Genomic DNA, 18,909 nt, shown 5'->3' on the forward strand with positions numbered 1-18,909 from the left:
TGAAATCCTATCTGAAAATGAAAAAAAAAAAGGGCTGGGAATGTAGCTCAGTGTGAAGGCACTGGATTCAATCCACGGTACAAACAAAACAAAACAAAACAAAACAAGACAAGACACTACACATATAACAGAAAATATCAACTGGTCTGCTAAGACACTAAAATATTTTTACCATTTACCCATTAGTGCCTTCCATATTCAACAGCACAGTTGTAAGTAAACATGACTTTCTTTTAGTGAACAGTTTAATATTTGAAAACACAGAATGAAATGGGAATACAAAGACTGCTGCCACTACAAGAGAATAGTCAAAAACAGGTGTGGAGAAACAGAACTATTATACATTTCATGCTGGTTCTATATCACTTTCTAAACCTCATTCCAATTCTCATCATCTTCAAAGATGCACTTACCCTGAAAACTAAACATACCTCATATTAATCACCTAGACTGAAACTTCAAATCTAATAGCACCAAACTCCCAAATATCAGACTCACTAGCTGTATATATTTCCCGTTAACTTTCTTTCATATATGAGTACTAGCTTCCAGAGTGACTTCTTGTTTGGAACATTTTTTTAAATATCTGTAACTCCAGGAAGTAAATTAATACCATCATGTAAATGAAGGAAATGAGGGAGGCTGTCTCTCAACAACTTGACTGATGCTTCACTGTTCTTCCTACTGCGAGTTCCAATCTTCCATCTTTATTCATTCAACAAAGTGTTACCAAGTAGCGGCTAAAGTACTGTGCACTCTGCTTTGTGGTAAACAAACAAAGTTTGAACTGTGATCTCAAGGAACTGTCTCAGGTAATATACAGTCCAAGACAATCATTAAAGAAAAATACACATGGCACGTACATGGCACTGTGCAACTAAGCACCACGTAAGTACCTTATATGTAAGAATAATGATTATAATGAGTCCCTAGAGAAGCAGAGAAGGTGAGGACCAAATCTAAGATCTGAATTTTTGGAGAAATAAAAGCAAACAGAATAGTTACAACAAAACACTCAGAAAATAAATGGTATACTATCTTAGGAGCCTATGAATACACAAAATAATAGGAGTTGTAATTTATCCTGAGGCTAATAATTAATAAAATTAATTACATGCCAAATCATCTGAAATTGACTCTTTAAAAGATACAATCTGAATAGGATAATTTATATATAATGAAGTAAAATGACAAATTTGGCAATTCTCTCCATTATTTGATAATGTAAACAGCCAACTTTTTTTTTCTGGCCAAAAATAATCTAAATTCATCAAGTATTTATTAAGGTCTCAATTAAGGTCTGTTAGGCTCTAAGAAATATGCCCGAATGGAAAACTAATCTCATAATATTACTCTAACAGTGAGATTAAAGGTTAGTCTTTTATATTGTTGGGCTGTCCTCTTTCAAAAACAAACAATGTCATGGTTTAGGCATTATGGTCCAGATTTCCAGGAGGGCAAAATTACTTAAGGTCGTGGGCCGCTATTTCCCATTCAAAAGCAAGTCTTTAGAAAAAGTCATCAAGGAGAGTGCACATATCGAATTAATTATCGTCTACTTTAAATCATCAGACACATTAATTTTAGGCCTGCAAATTTCAAAGGAAGTAGCTGTCTGCATCACTTTGAGCACTTTGCATAATATGAGCATTCTCTCTAGTCATCACCTTTTAGACTCTGGCCTCAGCTTATGTGTTAGTATCTTGAGTTCACCAATCAAAAGCAAGAATATGAAAGGCTACTTTATAGGTATACATCACTTTAGAGTATCTGATTAACTTTGGATATTTGATCTTCACCTTTTATTTCCTGCCCTAATCTCCTGACTCAACCAAAACAGGATATTTTATAAGTTATAGCTCAAACTTTACTCTCCAAGAGGAGTTTTATAATTGTTTTTGTTCTAGTAAACATATGAGATGATTGCACTTGACCACAGTCACAGGGACATGAGTTTCAATGATAGCAAAGGACCATACTCACACTTTTCACCTCTACCCTCAATCTTCATGACCAGAACAGACACTTTTGAGATGGTTCCTAGGGCTAGTGGTACCATCTTATCAACGGTCTCAATTAAAAGTGAAAATTATTTGAAATATTATCTGAGCCCCTCTTTTGTGTTTTAATCACTTGTCTGAGTCTAAACTAACGAACTTTCTGCCTTCACCTAGAATAAAAAAATAAAAAGTCAGTATATCTCATTCTGAAAGCCAAATCAGACCAGAAAACCAAAATCTGGAGATTTTTCTTCCTATGCAGTATTAGGCTGCTCCTTAGTTCTGCAGCACAGTCTGGAGAAGGGAGCTCTTCCAGCAAGGATATTTACTGATGGAAACTCTCCCTTATATCATGGTTGTACCAGCAGTGGGTGTGGAAACAGCCAACTTTTGCTTCCCAACCCTGAAGTTGTTTCCAGCAGCCCCTCTTACAATCAAATCAAGGCTTTTCTCCTCTATACGAGATGCTGCTCTTATGCTAAAATCAGAGTAAGCTGCACCTCAGCATTAATTCTCAGGGTCTGAGAAGAGCAGAGCTAGACTCAAATCAAGGAATCACAAAATTGTTTCTTATTATATCCATGACATTTTATACTGTTAAATCCTGATTTAAACATTATCAAATATTACTTAAATAACATTTAAATATATTTATCACTATATTTATGTAGAATGTGTTTTAGATCCTGATGAAACATATGATTCCTTTATAGAGGACTCATGAGTATGCTTCTAAATGAGGCATAGTCCCAAATTAACCTTTAATATCAACCAATCATTAAAGAAATTAGGTCATTTTATCACACTATATTCTTAAGTATCCCAAAGAAAAAAATTCTGAAAATAGTTTCAGAGCAGAGATTTAAATAATGTTTCTTTTGAATAATAAGGAAAATGACTGCTGAGAAAAAGGAGAAAATATAGGCACACATAATCATAACCAAAGCTAAATGCTTTTGCCACCCACCAAATACCAGTAAACAATAAAATTAACATTTGTTTTATCTAATGTACTAAAGTACAAAAAGGCAAAAGGCAAATTTTTCACACTATTTGTAAAGTGGATACCACCTTCAGAAGATAAATATTTATTACCCAGAGAATGGCATGAGGGTTTTCAAAGAAAATGTGCAGCTTCAAATGATAAAGGAAGGACACATCCAAGATCCTAGAGGTCCTATACCAATAGCTGATCTTCTAGATTAATTATTGAGTGGCTTTTGTTTAATTCTTAGTCCTGCTGTGTGATCTGAGAAAAGCTATTTCAAACTCTGACCATTCGGGTTGAGAGGGGCCTTTCCATCTCCAAAGATCCATGACTCTCTTGAGTTGACATCAACAGGAGACATACTTCTTTTTTATTAAGTTTATCGGTACATTTTAGGTATACCATATGATGACAGTCATCCTTGGGAATTTGTACCTTTACATGATATATCTTTTTTTTGGTACTGGGGATCAAACTTAGGACCTTGCTCTGGCAAGGCAGGTGTGGTGCCACTGAGCTAAATCCTCGGTCCTACATGATATATCTTGGTTCTTACTTTTTCTCCATTCCCCTGCCCTCCCTTCAATCCCTCCATCCCTCCCTGTTTACAAAGACATTGTTTCTGTTTTTTCCTCAACTCATATTTATTCTTTTCCCTTCTTTCTTTTCCCCTCCCCCTTCCTCTTCCCCTTTGGACCTTTTCTTTCTGTTTCACATTATCTATTATACATCTTGATCCTTATTTACACTTTCTGTTTCTCACACCAGAGAAACTATTCAGTATTTACACGTTTGTCCTATTTATGTCACTTAAGAGTGAGGCCTCAATGTGCATCCATTTAGCTATAAATGTCTCTAGTTTCTCATTCTTTATGGATGAGTAGTACTCCATTTTATTAAAAAAAACAAAAACCACATCTTCTTTATCCCATCTAGGAAATGTACTTTTTGAAGGCTCTAACTTAATTTACTTAAAGATACATGATCAGATCTTCCAAAACACTGTATAGTCATTGGAAATAAATGAATTCCCATATGGCCTGAAATCCCCACCCAAATCTCAGGGTTATTTTAGGTATTCACTTGAATAAAAAGAATTATTTTATGGCAGTTCTTTTCCCTATCACTGACTTTTAGTAAGATCACACCTCTTTAAAGATACGGAGTAATATAAAACGATTAAATACTCAGATGATCATGCACTTTAAAATGTCCCACTGTTTAGCAGGCACATTATCATTTGAACTAGTACAGAGGTGGGGATATTAACATTTTCAAAGTCAGGTTTCTGGGACTGGAGGTACAACTCAATCGTACAGCACTTCTCTACTACACATGGGTTTAATACCCAGCACCACCAAAAAGAAAAAAAAAAATCAGATTTCTGCAATATTCCTCATCAGATGAAAGGACAAAAGAGAATTTGTAAAACTAGGACATTGATACTATACTGTGACAATGGAAGATGAAGAGGTTCTACTTGTAAGTGTAATATTTGTATGGCTAAGGAATAAGATGTTATTTACTTATATTCCTATCTGAAATAATCAAATAATGGTTCATTTAGCAAACATTTGATGCACAGCTATGTTGGAAACAGATATAACCTAAACAAGGCAAAAATTAACTCTGCTTGGAATAGCTGTTCTCATCCTTGGCTGCACTTTAGAATTTCAGAACAATTTTTAAAAATCTCAAAGCTAAGGTTTCTTCCTACACTAGTTATATCAGAATCCCTGGGGGGGAGAAGCTCAGACATCAGTATTTTTTTAAGCTCTTCAAATAATTTCAATGTGCACTCAAGACTGAAAAACTGGCTGAGGATTAGAAGTCCTAATAAACAAATTCAGTTGTTTTGGAATTATAGCTAAGCAACCTATAACAGCCTCCTGGGAAAATCAATGCCTTGAAGGCTATGGAGAGTTAAGAAAGGTAACTGTGTGTATGTAGGTAGGTGTATACAGAGGTAGGAGGTACCTAAAGACATGAAAGTAACATGTACTAAGGCTCGGTTACATTAAATGAAATGGCATGACTGCAAAATAAAAGCTGGACACTATTGTTCACAGTCAACTTAAAGTCACTTAACTTCATTCAGTTCTCTATTTAGTATGCCACAGAAGCCATCCTCACAGGAGTTGTACTTCAGACTTGTACTTTTGTACTTCTTCAGACTAACTGTACCACCCCTAAATTACATAATTCATGACTCTTCAGTGTCTTTGAGATAACTCTCTATAGGACTTTTGGTTCAATCTCTTCATTCCCCCACTTTAATATTACTTATATTTCATTAATAACAGTAACAATAGATAACATTTACTGAGGTTTTAATCTTTACCAAACTTCTGCCATATTATGCAGAGTCCACCAAAAACATGTATACATCAGGGAAAGAAAAACTTGTAAATACATATTTTAATACTAAATTTATTGAGATATGAGATTAATAAAAGTTACCTTTGGCCTTTACAATTATAACAGGTGCTCAAAGTGGTAGCCATTACTTTCCAGACATTTATTAGTATGGCAAACTGCTGAAGTATGTATGCATTTTTTGGGCACACTGTATTTGACTGAAAAACTTTTGAGTTAGATCCTATTATCATTATCTCTACCTTTTTAGATGAGGAAGCTGAAACTTTGGTACAGAGCATATAGTGATCCTGTCTTAACTAATAATATAATGCCATTCTTTAATTCTCTATCTATCTATCTATCTATCTATCTACCTACCTACCTACCTACCTATCCACCTACCTATTTATCCATCCATCCATCCAGTAGTATATAGGAAGTGGATGATCCAGGGATAATTCTGGTGCACCCAGAAAAGACATTATTCTCCTCCCAATCCTGTCTGTAGCCATTCCTCATATCCTAGTTATAACTAGAACCCATCCTCCAGGGGAAGCTGGGGTGAGATGAGATTATATATGTAGGGAGGGGAAGGAAGAGAGGAAGTCATGCTATCATATTACACCTTGAAACTTTCTTAAATTCAAGATTCCAGATACACAGTATTATAACTGCCACACATCTGTGTAATTTCCTAAAATGCATCTTCATAGACTTAGTATTTTAATACCTTAAGGTTAATTATAATATGAATTAGAAATTTCATATTGCCTTATCATTTGGCAACTCTATAAAAACTGCTAAAACAGTAGCCTACTTCTTGACCCAGAATAGCAACCATTATATTTTATTTCCTTCCATTGACAACTCAATCTATGGCAGTTGATTAGTTTCTTCTCATGCAAAAACTGGTTAAAATTTTTATTAAAATTTAAGGTGACCCTTAGGCTTTTCCTTTTATCCCCAGATAAATGAGATTGAAGATAAATAATTACATATAGTAAAGGGTAAAATTAAGATCAAAACTCCCTATTATCTGACTCCATACATTATACAAACTCCCCTCTGCATTGCATATACTAAACTGAAACCAATATGAAAATTGACATGGAATATATAATGCCAGGAATATTAAAAAAAGAATGAAGTCCCTAAGAAATAGGTAAGAAACTTGAGGAAGCTATTAACCCAAAACATTAGAATTATTTATAAAGAGATGTTTAAAACAATTGTTTTTGGCAAAAAAATTAAAATTTAACTGGCAGATCATTTTCAAAGGAAAAGCTGTCCATGCATAGACTGCTACTTATATTTCAGATATTTAATAATTATGATGAAATGACTTTACTAAATAATATCAAAATTAATTAAACATGCAATTCAAATAATCAAAGACTTCTTTTTTTTTTACCTGGTTGCCAAAAAGGTTAAATCCATTAATTGCCTCTAGAGCTGCTTTTGCTAGGCCAACAGAGCTAAAAGAAAAAAAAAAGGAAAAAATTTATTACTTTGAAATGTCTAGCTACAAAATAAGAATCATTATCTGATGAATATTCACAAGCAAGTTTTTATTAACACTTATAATAACTTCCATAAAAGAACAATGTCTAAGAGATAGCATTTTGACATTTCACTATTTTAATTTTTCTTTTAAAGAGTTAGTGATCATTTGGGAAAAATATTTCTAGGTTCACCTTGATCTAGGCTATCAGTCATACTACTGATGGGAGCAGTTTTAATTCTAGTTTCATTTCTATTCACTAACTCAAGAAAAAAAATGAACTTTAGAGGAATGTGTGTTATGATGATATGTGCAGTAATGACCAGGTTGGGCATCATTAGTTCAGATCAATGTAATAGAGCTTTTCTGATGTCAATTCTGAGCTTTAAAAATGATTTTGCATGTCATACACTTGTTATAGAGTGTGGTTTAATGTATCCACTTAAATATTCCTTTTTTTAGGATCCAATAAAATAGGTATTATTTTATGCTCACAAAATACCTGATCACTATGCCTCTCACTTTTTGGTACATTCTTTTTGTAATAAAATAAGCAGCATTTCCTTCTGTATCCATATTTCCCTCTACTCCTTTGGCCTTTCAAATGCCATATATAATAGTGTTAGAAAATGGGACATATTTCATTAAAAGTAATACAACATACTTTTAAAAAGTTTAGATATAATGTCCAATTGACTTATTGCAAATTTCTGTCTCACTCAAAGCACGTGCATATGTATTAACATCACTAGAAATTAATGAGCTGTCATCAATCCAGCACCCTCTGAATCTGTGATTACTATTGTTGCCCCTAAAGCCACAGCAAGGGTCCCATCTGGGGAACTGGTATGGGTTTTTCAAGCTTCTTTGGAGTAGTGCCAATGAGCCCCTCCAAATAGAAGTGCAGCTCAGTTAGTTAGTGCCAATGACAACCCCACCCCCGCCAAGCAGAAGTGCAGCTCAGTGGTAGAACACTTGCCTAGAATGCACAAGTCCCTAGGTTCCATCCCCAATACTGAAAGGAAAAAAAAAAAAAAAGCCTTTCCAGGTCTTAGAATGTACTTTAAATCTCACAACCATGGACTGGTGTGTGGTTCAGTGGTAAAGAATTTGCCCAACATGCACAAGGCCCTGAGTTCAATCCCCAGCACTGCAAAGAAAGAAAAATAAAATCAGAAACCCTTGTCAAGTTAGTCATGACATCATGAGCGACATTTTTAAAGGCTGTTTACAGAACTATTCTCAAAGAAAGATTACTTTTATTTTATTTTGATTTTTTTGTTTTTAGTACCGGGGGGTACGGGGGGGGGATATCAAATTCAGGACCTTGCCCCTGCAAGGCAGGCACGGTGCCATTGAGTCAAATGCCCAGCCCAAAAGATTACTTTTATTATGGGACAGTAAATGCTTATTTTAAATATACATGGTTAAGAAAATGGAATAGGCATAATTTCCCTGTTCTTACTAAATACAATTAAAAGTCTTGAACAATACACTTAAAGCAAACATAAGACGGCTCAGAAAGATGAGGAGACTGACTGTGAACTCCAGGGCTCTAGACACAACACTGTGGTAAGCTCCCTGGCCTTCCTTTTTGTCTCATACATACCAGACAACAGCTAAAGGACAACCACAAAATACCAGCAGGGGCATTGCAAAACAGAACCAATAAAAGCCAGTCCTCTCTAGCCAATGGACCACGAAAAGTGCAGCCTAGCAAAATAGAACACCTTTAAAAAATATACACTCAGAAAACACTGTGATCCTACCTCTATTCACTTCAGTGAAGGCTGAGTGGGAAGCCCAGGCTTCTACATCATGAATCTGCCATGAGGCACCATGTTCAACCCTAACCACCTCAGCCATGGACATGCCAGAAAACCATAAAGAGGACATCAAGGCCTCCACTCCAGAAGGATGGCAGTAATGCTCCCTTCACACACTTCCCCCACACTTTGGTATCAATGGAGACTATAGGGAAAGCCTAGACTTCTTCTCCTATAAATAAGTAATGAGGCAAACCTTCCTTATCTATTGGCATAGTATCAAAGAAAATCCAGAGGAGTCCGTAACTTTTCTACAATCACATAAATAGAGTCTAATTGGGAACCAGTAAAGAGACACTGCTATCCTTCCCAGCCAGGAGGTATTAGTGAAGCCTATCTAGGGAGCTAGACATTTTCCTCAGATCCAAGAGGAATGAGAAGTCCCCCACCCTGGGTAGTAACACAAACCTTGGTCTCATTACCCTACCTGGCAGTAATAAGATGATCTTTTTCCACTTTCCTTGTCAGAGCAAAAATTTTTTTCAGGAAGTTTATTGGTACATTTTTGGTATACAATATGATGACATTCATCATTGGGAATCTGTACCTTTACCAGATATATCTTGGTTCTTATTTTTTTTTCCTAATTCCCCTGCCTTCCCTTTAACCCCTCCACCTCTCCCTCTTTACAAAGACTTTGTTTTGGTTTTTCCTTACCTTATATTTATTCCTTTCCCCTCCCCCTCCTCCTTCCCCTTTGAATCTTTTCTTCCTATTTCACATTATCTATTATACATTTTGATCCTTATTTACACTTTCAGTTTCTCATACCAGAGAAACTATTCGGTATTTACACATTTGTTCTATTTATTTCACTTAAGAGTGCGGCCTCAATGTGCATCCATTTAGCTATAAATGTTTCTAGTTTCTCTTTCTTTACTGCTGAGTAGTACTCCATTTTATATAATTTAAAAAAACATGTCTTCTTTATCCAGTCTCCAGTTGATGGGCAATTGGGCTGTTTCCAAGTTTTAGCTGTTACAAACTGTGCTGCTATATACATGGGTGCACATATATCACTGTTATGATTTTCTTAATTGTTTTGGGAAGGTATATAGCAGGGGAATAGGTGGGTCAATGGGACCTTTAATCTTAGTTTTGTGAGGTATCTCCTCAGACTGATTTCCACAGTCTATAGTGGCAGAGCAAAATACTTTAACTCAGAAAGTTAAAATTAAATGCAAAGACTCATTATATATAAGATGTCCATGTTGCCATTAAAAACTAGTCCTCTAGATGGTCTCAAACCAAATGAAAAAATACAATACAGGCTAACACTGAGAATTCAACAATGTTATCATTAGCCAACAAAGATTTTAAAGCAGCCACAATAAAAAAAAATACTTCAATGTGCAGTTATGAACATGTTGAGACAAATGAAAAAAAGCCTCAACTAAGAAACAGAAAATCTCAGGCAAAGTTTTTAGAACTTAAAAATACAATAATCAAAATAAAGAGCTCAATGGATGGTCTCAATGGCAAAAGAAAGGAGACAGAACAAGGAATAACTAACCCAGAAGAAAGAACAATCAAAATAACCCAATCTGAACAATACAGAGAAAACAAACTAAAAAAAAAAAAAAAAAAGATCAGAGCTTGGGAACACAACAAAAGGTCTAACATTCATATCACTGGAGTATCTAGAGAGAAGAAACAGGGTGGAGATGAAAAAGTACTTTAGGAAATAATAACAGAAAAATTCCCAAGTAGCAAGAACCATGAAATCCATATTCAAGAAGCCTAGTAAAAGGCAAATAGAATTAAAAACAAATCTGTAGGGGATTTAGCTCAGTACTGCCACCACCTGCCTCACAAGCGCAAGGTCCCAAGTTCAATACCCAAAACCAAAAAAAAAAAAAAAAAAAAAAAAAAATCTGTAATTTCTGAAAATTAAAGACCAAAAAACCCCCAAAACAGTAACACCAAATCTTAGAAGTAGCCACTGAAAACACCTTACTTCTAAAGGGAAAAAAACATTAAAATGACGGTTGCCTATTAAAAATCATAAAAGGTAGAAGTATGTCACCAAGAGTTTTCAAGAGTTGAAAAAAAGAAAACTGGTAACCTAGAATCCTATATGAGTAAATATGTTATTTAATAATCAAAGGGAAACCAAGATAGTCTCAGATCGAGAAAAAATAATGATTATCTTACCAACAGACCTATTCTTAGGTAATGTGAAATAGGAAGAAAAGGGGCAAAGGAGAAGGAAGTGGGAGGGCTAGGGGAAAGGATAGAAGGGAATGGGATTAATATGAGAAAATGGAAAAATAGCAACAAAATCTTTGTAAATAGGGAGGACTGGAGGGGTTGAAGGGAGGGCTGAGCAAGGGTGAAAAATAAGAACCAAGAGAGACTATGTAAAGGTGCAAATTTCCAATGATGAATGTCATTATATTGTATACCTAAAATGTACCAATGATTAGAATGAATAATCAATAATGTAAAATAGGAAGAAAAGGTTCAAAGGGGTAGGGGTAGTGGGAGGGGCAAGGGAAAGGAAAGAAGGGAAAGGAAAAATGATGGGAAATGGAAAAAATGGAAATAAAGTCTTTGTAAACAGGGAAGGGTGGAGGGCATGAAGGGAGGGCTAGGAATGGGGAAAAAATAAGAACCAAGATGCATTATGTAAAGGTACAATTCCCAATGAGAAATGTAATTGTGTTGTATACCTACAATGTACCAATAAAAGAATACAAAAAAAAAACCAGATCTATTCTTAAAAAAAGGTTATAGGCAGTTCTCTAAACATAAAGTTAATGATTTAAAATCAATTAAGAGAAAGAGAAAGAAATTTTTAAAATCTTGAAACACACAAGGAAAAAAGGAAGGAAGAATGAATAAAAGGAGGGAGGACAGGAAGAATAACATGTTAAGCAAAAACATGGGTAATACAATAGACTTCTTCTCTCCAGTTCAATGTTTGGCAGTTGAAGCAAAACTTATACCACTATCTGACATGATTCTAAATCTGTATAGAGAAAATATTTAAGACAATTGTATTATAAATGTAATAATTGTATTATTTAAGATAATTGTATTCTAAGACAATAGAGGTAAGGTTTCTATACTTTCATCAAGGTATTAAAATGATGACACTGATATTCTGAGGTATTATACAATATAATAAGTAAAGAAACCACAAAAATGCTATGCAAAAAGATATAACCAAAACTACCACAGATGAATGTAAATGGACTTCTAAACAACATTTAAGTATCCACAAGAAGATAAGTAAAAGAAAACAGTTTAACATAAAAGGTCGAAATACACCAATTAAAAAGACTGATCAAGTTAAAATGTGAATCAACTATATATTAGCTATAACTAACTCAATTCAAATATAATAATTAAGTAGGATAAAATTAAAAGGATAGAAAAAGATATCATGCAAACACTAATCAAAAGAAAACAAGAATGAACATATTAATAAGAAATAAAGTAGACTTCTTAGCAAAGAAAATTACTAAAGCTGGAAAGAGAAATTATACAATGATAAAAGGCTCAATGTAACAAGATACGGCAATGCTAACTGTATGCAACAGAGGTGAAAAATATTTCAAACAAAATTAATAGAACCAAAGGGGAAAGTAAACCACCAAAGATATATAAGAACTTAATACCATCAACAGAATTGACTGATATTTTTAGAATGCTCTACATAGCAAGAGTAAAATATACACTTGGGGTGGGGGTGGTGGTGTTTTGTTGTGTTGTTTTTTTTTTTAACGTGCACGTCAATACTTACCAAGATAGAATATTATCCTATAAGTATAACCTATAAGGCTATAAGTAAAACTTCAAAAAAATAAGAGTCAAAGTTACACCATATTTTCTCAATAGAATGGAATGAAATTAGAAGCAAAAACAAAGATAACAAGAAAATCTTCTAAATCTTATAAACAACACGATGTACTTTAACATAATCCAAATGGGTCATAGAGGAAATCTCAAGTGAAGTACAAAAAAAATAAATACAGTGACTTCAATGAAAATGAAAATACACCATACCAAATACATATAGCACAACTAAAGCAGTGCCAACAGAGAAATTTATAGTGTTAAATGTGTATATCTGAAAAGAAGTAAAGGCCTCACCTTAAGAATCTAATAAAAGAAAAGCAAATTAAATCCAGGGCAAGTAGAAGATCATAACATTGATAAGAATACAAGTCAATAAAATTTTATAGAAAAGCAAGAGAAAAGTAATGAAGCAAAGAGCCGGCTTTTTGCAGCAAACTTTAAAATTTACCAACCTCTAACAAGAATGGCGAAGAAATAATACAGGAGATATCACTATAGTTACTGTAGACAAGAAAAGGATAATAAGAAGTATTTCAAAAAATTCTACACATTTAAATTTGACACCTTAGAAATGGACCAAGCCTAGAAAAGCAGAAAGCCAAATCTGCCACTATTCACTCAATATGAAACTGATAAACTAGACAGCCCTGCAATTATTAAGGTAATTTAATCAATAACTTTAAAATGGCCCAAATAAAAATCTGCAGGCCTAAATGATTTCATTAGATACTTCTACCTAATACTTAAAAAGAACACCAATTCTAAACAGTTCTTCCCTGGAAGAAAAAAACAGAATTCATTTTATGAAGCTACCACAGCATTACTCTGAAACCAAAAGACAAAAGAAAAACCGTGTAGACCAACAGAACTTTCCCGAACATACACATTAAAATCCTTAAAGCACATACTAAACCAAATTCCATAATATAGAAAATAAGTTGTCATGAGGACTAAAGTGAGAGTTATTCCAGGGATACAACCTTGTTTAATAATTTAAAAATCAGTCAATATAGCCAGATGATCATATCAATCAATGGAGAAAAAATTTAATACCTCTTCATGATTTTAAATACTCACAAAACTAAGAATAGAAGAAATATATACAATTTGACCTATAGAAATCCTAAAGTGAACCTTATATTTGATGGTCAAAGAATGCCTTTTCTCTAAAACTGTGAAGAAAGCAAGGCTGTCTACTTTCCCCACAACTGTTCAACATAATACTAGAAGTTCTAGGTAGCATAATAGGGCAAGAAAGGAAAATAATATAGTTTGGAGGTAGAAATAAAACTGTCCCTGTTTGCAGGGACATTATTTTCTGTAGACATAATCCCAAGGAATGTATTAAAAAACAAAGTAAAACATAACTTCTCGAACTAGTGAGTACAGCAAAGTCACAAGATGTGTGGTTAATATGAAAAAGCAAATTATATTTCTCCATACTAGCAATGAACACGTGGCAGTCAAATTTGTAGAAACACACAAAATTATTCTAAAATTTATACTGACAATCAAAGGAACAACAATAGTTAAAACTATTTGGAAAGCAAAAGATAAAGTGAGAGGAATCATTTTAGTCAATTTCAAGACTTATTATATAGTTACAGTAATTAAGTCTGTCTGGTATTGGCAAAGAGACAGGCACATAAAACCCATTAATAGATCCACATATATATGCCCATTTTATTTGAGGGACAAAAAGCATTTCTTTGGAGGAAGGGTAGTCTTTTAATTAAATGTTGCTGGAGATGTGGATATCAATAGATAAAAAAATAAGGAAAGAAAAACTTTAAAAAGAGAAACTTCAATCTAAGTCTCACACTTTATATAAAATTAATTGAGAATGGATCATGAATATAAATATAAGAATATAAAACTATGAAACTTTTAGACAAAATAAAATAGGAGAAAACTTTCAGAATCAAAGACTTGGTTAAAGAGCTATCAAACTCAACATCGAAAGTATAACTCATAGGGCCACGGATTTAGCTCAGTTGGCACCAAGCCTGCCTCACAAGCACAAGATCCTGAGTTTGATCCCTGGTACCAAAAAGAAAAGTATAATAAAAGGAAAAGCTGATAGACTGTGCTTCATCAGAATTTGAAACTTTTGTTCTGCAAAAGACCCTAAAGATAAGATATGGATGAAAGAAAAAATCTGCAAAAAACATTTCTAACAAAGGACAAGTATGTAGAATATATAAAGAACTCTCAAAAGTCAATAAAAACAATCTAATTAAAAACATGGGGAAAAATATGAGGAAACATTTTACCAAAGAGGACATACAGATAGCAAATAAACACGTGAAAAAATATTCAACACCTATTAGAAAATTCCAATTAAAATCATGATGAGTTATCACTATAAACCAGAGTGATGGAAATAAAAAACAGTTACACCAAATGCTGGAAAGGATGGAGATAAAATATATCACTCATACATTGTTGGTGGGGATGCAAATTGATATAAGGACTCTGGAAAAGTTTTGCAGTTTCTTAAAAAACCACAAAATTATGATATGACTCATCAGCTGCATGAACTACTGGGCATTTATTCCAGAGAGAGAAATACCTCTGTTCCCAGGAAAACCTGTATAAACTTCTTTTTATTTTTAAATACCTATGCTTTAGGTGTCACATCTCAGAAATCAGTACCTAATCAAGGTCACAATGATTTTTCAACCATTTTTTCTTCTAAAAGTTCTACAGTTTTAGATCCTACACATAGAAAAGTTTTTGATCTATTTCAAGTCAACTTTTGTATGGTGTGTGAGGTAGCAGTCCAAATCTATTCATTTGCATGTGAACACTGACATCTAGTTGTCCTGGTACTATCTATTGAATAGACTGTTCTCTCTCACTGACCTAGGTCTTTGAACTTCTATCAAAATCAACTGACTCTTTGAAGTTCTATCAATATCAACTGACCATACACATATGGGGTTATTTATGGACTTTAATTCTACTCCATTGATCTCTGTATCTATTTTTGTCACAATCACGGTATCTTAATTATTGTAGCTCTGTAGTAAGTTATGAAATTGGAAAGTGTGAATCCTTTAACTTTGTTTTTCAAGATTGTGTGGGGTATAAGCTACTCAGGCAGCTGAGGCAGAAGGATCACTTGAGCCTAACAGTATGAGGCCAACACGGACAATGCGGTGGGACACCATTTCAAAAAACAACAAAGAAAGAGAGTATAGTATGATTTTGGAAACCATCTTTGAAATTCAATAGTATTACAAAAGAAACAAAAACAATACCTATAGTAAAGTAAATGTTTATTGATTCTTTTACATTTTAACTCCTTTTTCCAATACAATGGTTAAATAATTAGATACACTATAAATTAAAAAATGAGAATTTTATTATCCAATGGTTACTTACATCTCTGGAAACAGAAAGCTATTCAGCAACCCAAATACATTCCTAATGTGATCTTACGTTTAGCTGGCAAATACACGCTATACTACTGTAACATTTAAATATTTTAATGGCCGAAGACATTCTCAGAAAACTAAATTATTCAATTAGGTATGGAATATATTAACATTTGGTGGGTATGTAAAAGAAAGCATACATTGATTTGATTCTTGCAAAGTGATATCATAACATCTTGTGTTTTGCCATTCACTTGAGAGACTTAAGATGTAGCAATATTTGCTTGGAAGAACTTTGTAATAAAGTGATTTGTTATATAAATCAAAGCTTTTCTAGAAAAAAATGATGGGGTTTGGATTAGGTGATTTATAACCCATGAGAAAATCCACAGTAGTAACTGTAGTAACTACATTCATAGTTTCCTGCTCACAACATGATACTTTAACTCTTTTAACTACCTAATCATATTTTAGAAAGACTAATCATATTTTAGGAAGAAAAAGGGGTTTTTAGTACTATGGGTCTAATTGGTGATCATGAGCTGTTCAGAATGGCAAAAACACATAAAATGAAGAAGAATGGATAGGCAAATGCTGCTATCATAACTCAATGACTGGAACATCAAAATGACTTAAGACTAAATAATTACTTTCAATAATAAGCACTACATAGTTTAAAATGGCACAATAAAATGATGCTACGGTGGTTACTTAATATTTAATTCTCTGCTAGAAAAAAGAACACAAAACTAAAAAACAATAAAAATCAGATTTTAATTCTTTTTACTTCTAACATTGTCTTTACATTGCAACAAAAGCCTCAAAAAAGAAAAATTATATTGTTGAATGTAAAGTTCTGCTTAGAAGTTAATGTTTCAGACTGGGGATTATAGCTCAGTGGTACAATACAGGCTTGTTATATGCAAGGCCCTGAGTTCAATACAAAGCTCTAAACAAACAAACAAACAAAGAAGTTAATATTTCAAAATTTTTCTTTCCATTGGGGCACATATACACACTACTAATTTATGAAGTATAGTTTCTCCCTTGTTTCATGATAGCCAAAACATTCAAAGTTAGGGATTGGGATTCACTTCATATTTAAATAAAAAACTCGTCTTACCACCAAAACAAAGAAGTATGGTGTTCAAAGGTAGCTCACAAGGAGCAGAAAAATCTTTACATCAATGGAGAAGGGAAAATTTACAGAATAAAATACTTGAGTTAAACTTGGAAAGGCTGAGATTACTTGGTTATGTAACTATAGGATTTAATGATTAATGTAATGCTACAAAAGTGAAAGCAAAATTATACATGGAGGTAAATGTAATTTTAATTGTAAAATATATGGGTATAAAAAGAAGTAGAGAAAAGCCTGCCTGGTCATTAGCAGCGTGGGTACACAGGACTGGGACAGAAGCCCACCCAAACAATAGCTGCACAGGCTCTCAGGAACCAGCCAGAGGCCTGTCCAGATACCATTGATAAGTATCTACAGGACTCAGCCAGAAGCCCCCCCCAGACAAAAGCAGCCAAGCAGTACAGGCCCCAAACAGAGCCCTGCCCAGATGCCATCAATAAGTGAACACAGACCCAAGCCAGAAGCCCGCCTGGACAACACCCGTGTGGTTGGACAAGCCCCAGCCAGAGCCCTACCCAGACACCAGTGGCTTGGGTGCACAGACCCCAGCCAAAGGTCCTCCTGGACAACAGCTACCCAGGTGGGCATGCCCGAGCCAGAGGCCTACCCAGACACCACTGCTAAGTGTACTCAGGCCCCAGCCAGAATCACACTTGAACAAGAGAGCAGCATGGGGATCTAGAAGGCAATCATCAGGAACCCAAGAAATAGTCCAGTGCTGAACAGCTGAGAGAAGGCCTCTCTGAGGCTTGCTGAGATTTGAAGCCCATGGGAGAGCAAAGAGTCACCACAATAAAGGTGCATTGGTTGAAATGAGAAGACACCCAAAGAAGACTCAAAACCAGACTTCCAGATCACCAAAGGCAACTCCAAGAGGCAACTAGATGGAACAATCTGATACTCAACCACCTAGACTCCCTGAACTGGCAACAAAAAAGGAACTGGAAAAAGTAAAATCAGAAATAATTTCTCAGATAACAACAGAGATTGTGCCCATAATGCAAGACATGATTGATAAATCTAGAGAGGACAAAGATTAAAAAAAGTAGAGGAGCTGAGGAACATGATGGAATCCCAACATAGGAAACAAATGGAATCCATAAAACAGATGCAAACAGATTTCCAGATTAAAAACTCCATTGAAAGTCTATGCACCAGAATGAGCCAATGTGAAGACAGAATTTCAGATATAGAGGATAAGATTGCAATTAGTGACCAGGAAAAGAAAGATTTCTTAAAAATAGCAAGGGACCACAAATCAAGAAATCAATCCATCAGCTGCTAGATGATGCAAAGAAGAATAAAATAAGACTGATGGGAGTCAATGAAGAAACAGAATACAGTGCAAACAACATAAAAAAGAACCTGTCCACAGAACTAAGCAAGTAGGGGAAAGAATTTGAAATACAGATAATTGAGGCATATAACACACCAACTAGCCATGATTTAAAAAAAAAAAATCTACACCTCAGTATATAATAGTCAAGAGTCCAGAAACCAAATGGAAGAACAAAATCCTACTAGCAGTTAGAGAAAAGAAACAAATCACATACAAAGGAATGCCCATCAGGATCACAGCAGACTTCTCATCACAAACCCTCAAGTCAAGAAGAGTCTGGAATGAAGTATTTCAAGCGCTAAAAGAAAACAACCTCCAACCCAGATGTACCCTGCAAAAGTATCTTTCAAAATCAATGGAGAAATAAGATACTTTCATGATAAAGAACACCTGAGGAACTTCATGAATACAAAACCAGCACTCCAAAAAATTTTAAACAATATCCTAGAAAAAGACAATGAGGGTCACAACCTCAAGAAGCCCAGCACAATGAATTTATCAGGCAAGACAAGAAATTAAATACAAAAGGGAAGAATCCAAAAACAGGAAAAGGTCATGACAAGGATTAGTCA

At 34.3% G+C, this 18,909-nt stretch overlaps 1 protein-coding gene across 7 annotated transcripts in view; it reads right to left on the bottom strand.

The window, feature by feature from the left end:
* Window positions 1–18,909, bottom strand: part of Phkb (phosphorylase kinase regulatory subunit beta) — a 210,975-nt gene that overhangs the window by 90,638 nt on the left and 101,428 nt on the right. For all 7 annotated transcript variants that reach the window (XM_087199368.1, XM_087199365.1, XM_087199370.1 and 4 more), the window contains one exon: window positions 6,758–6,821. In XM_087199368.1, coding sequence (XP_087055494.1) covers window positions 6,758–6,821 — 64 coding nt within the window. The remainder of the gene's footprint in view (window positions 1–6,757; window positions 6,822–18,909) is intronic.

The sequence above is a fragment of the Heterocephalus glaber genome, unplaced genomic scaffold (assembly GCF_053883595.1).
Source record: "Heterocephalus glaber isolate CG9 unplaced genomic scaffold, H.glaber_assembly_v1.0 deba00001707, whole genome shotgun sequence".
NCBI classification, from domain to species: domain Eukaryota; kingdom Metazoa; phylum Chordata; class Mammalia; order Rodentia; family Bathyergidae; genus Heterocephalus; species Heterocephalus glaber.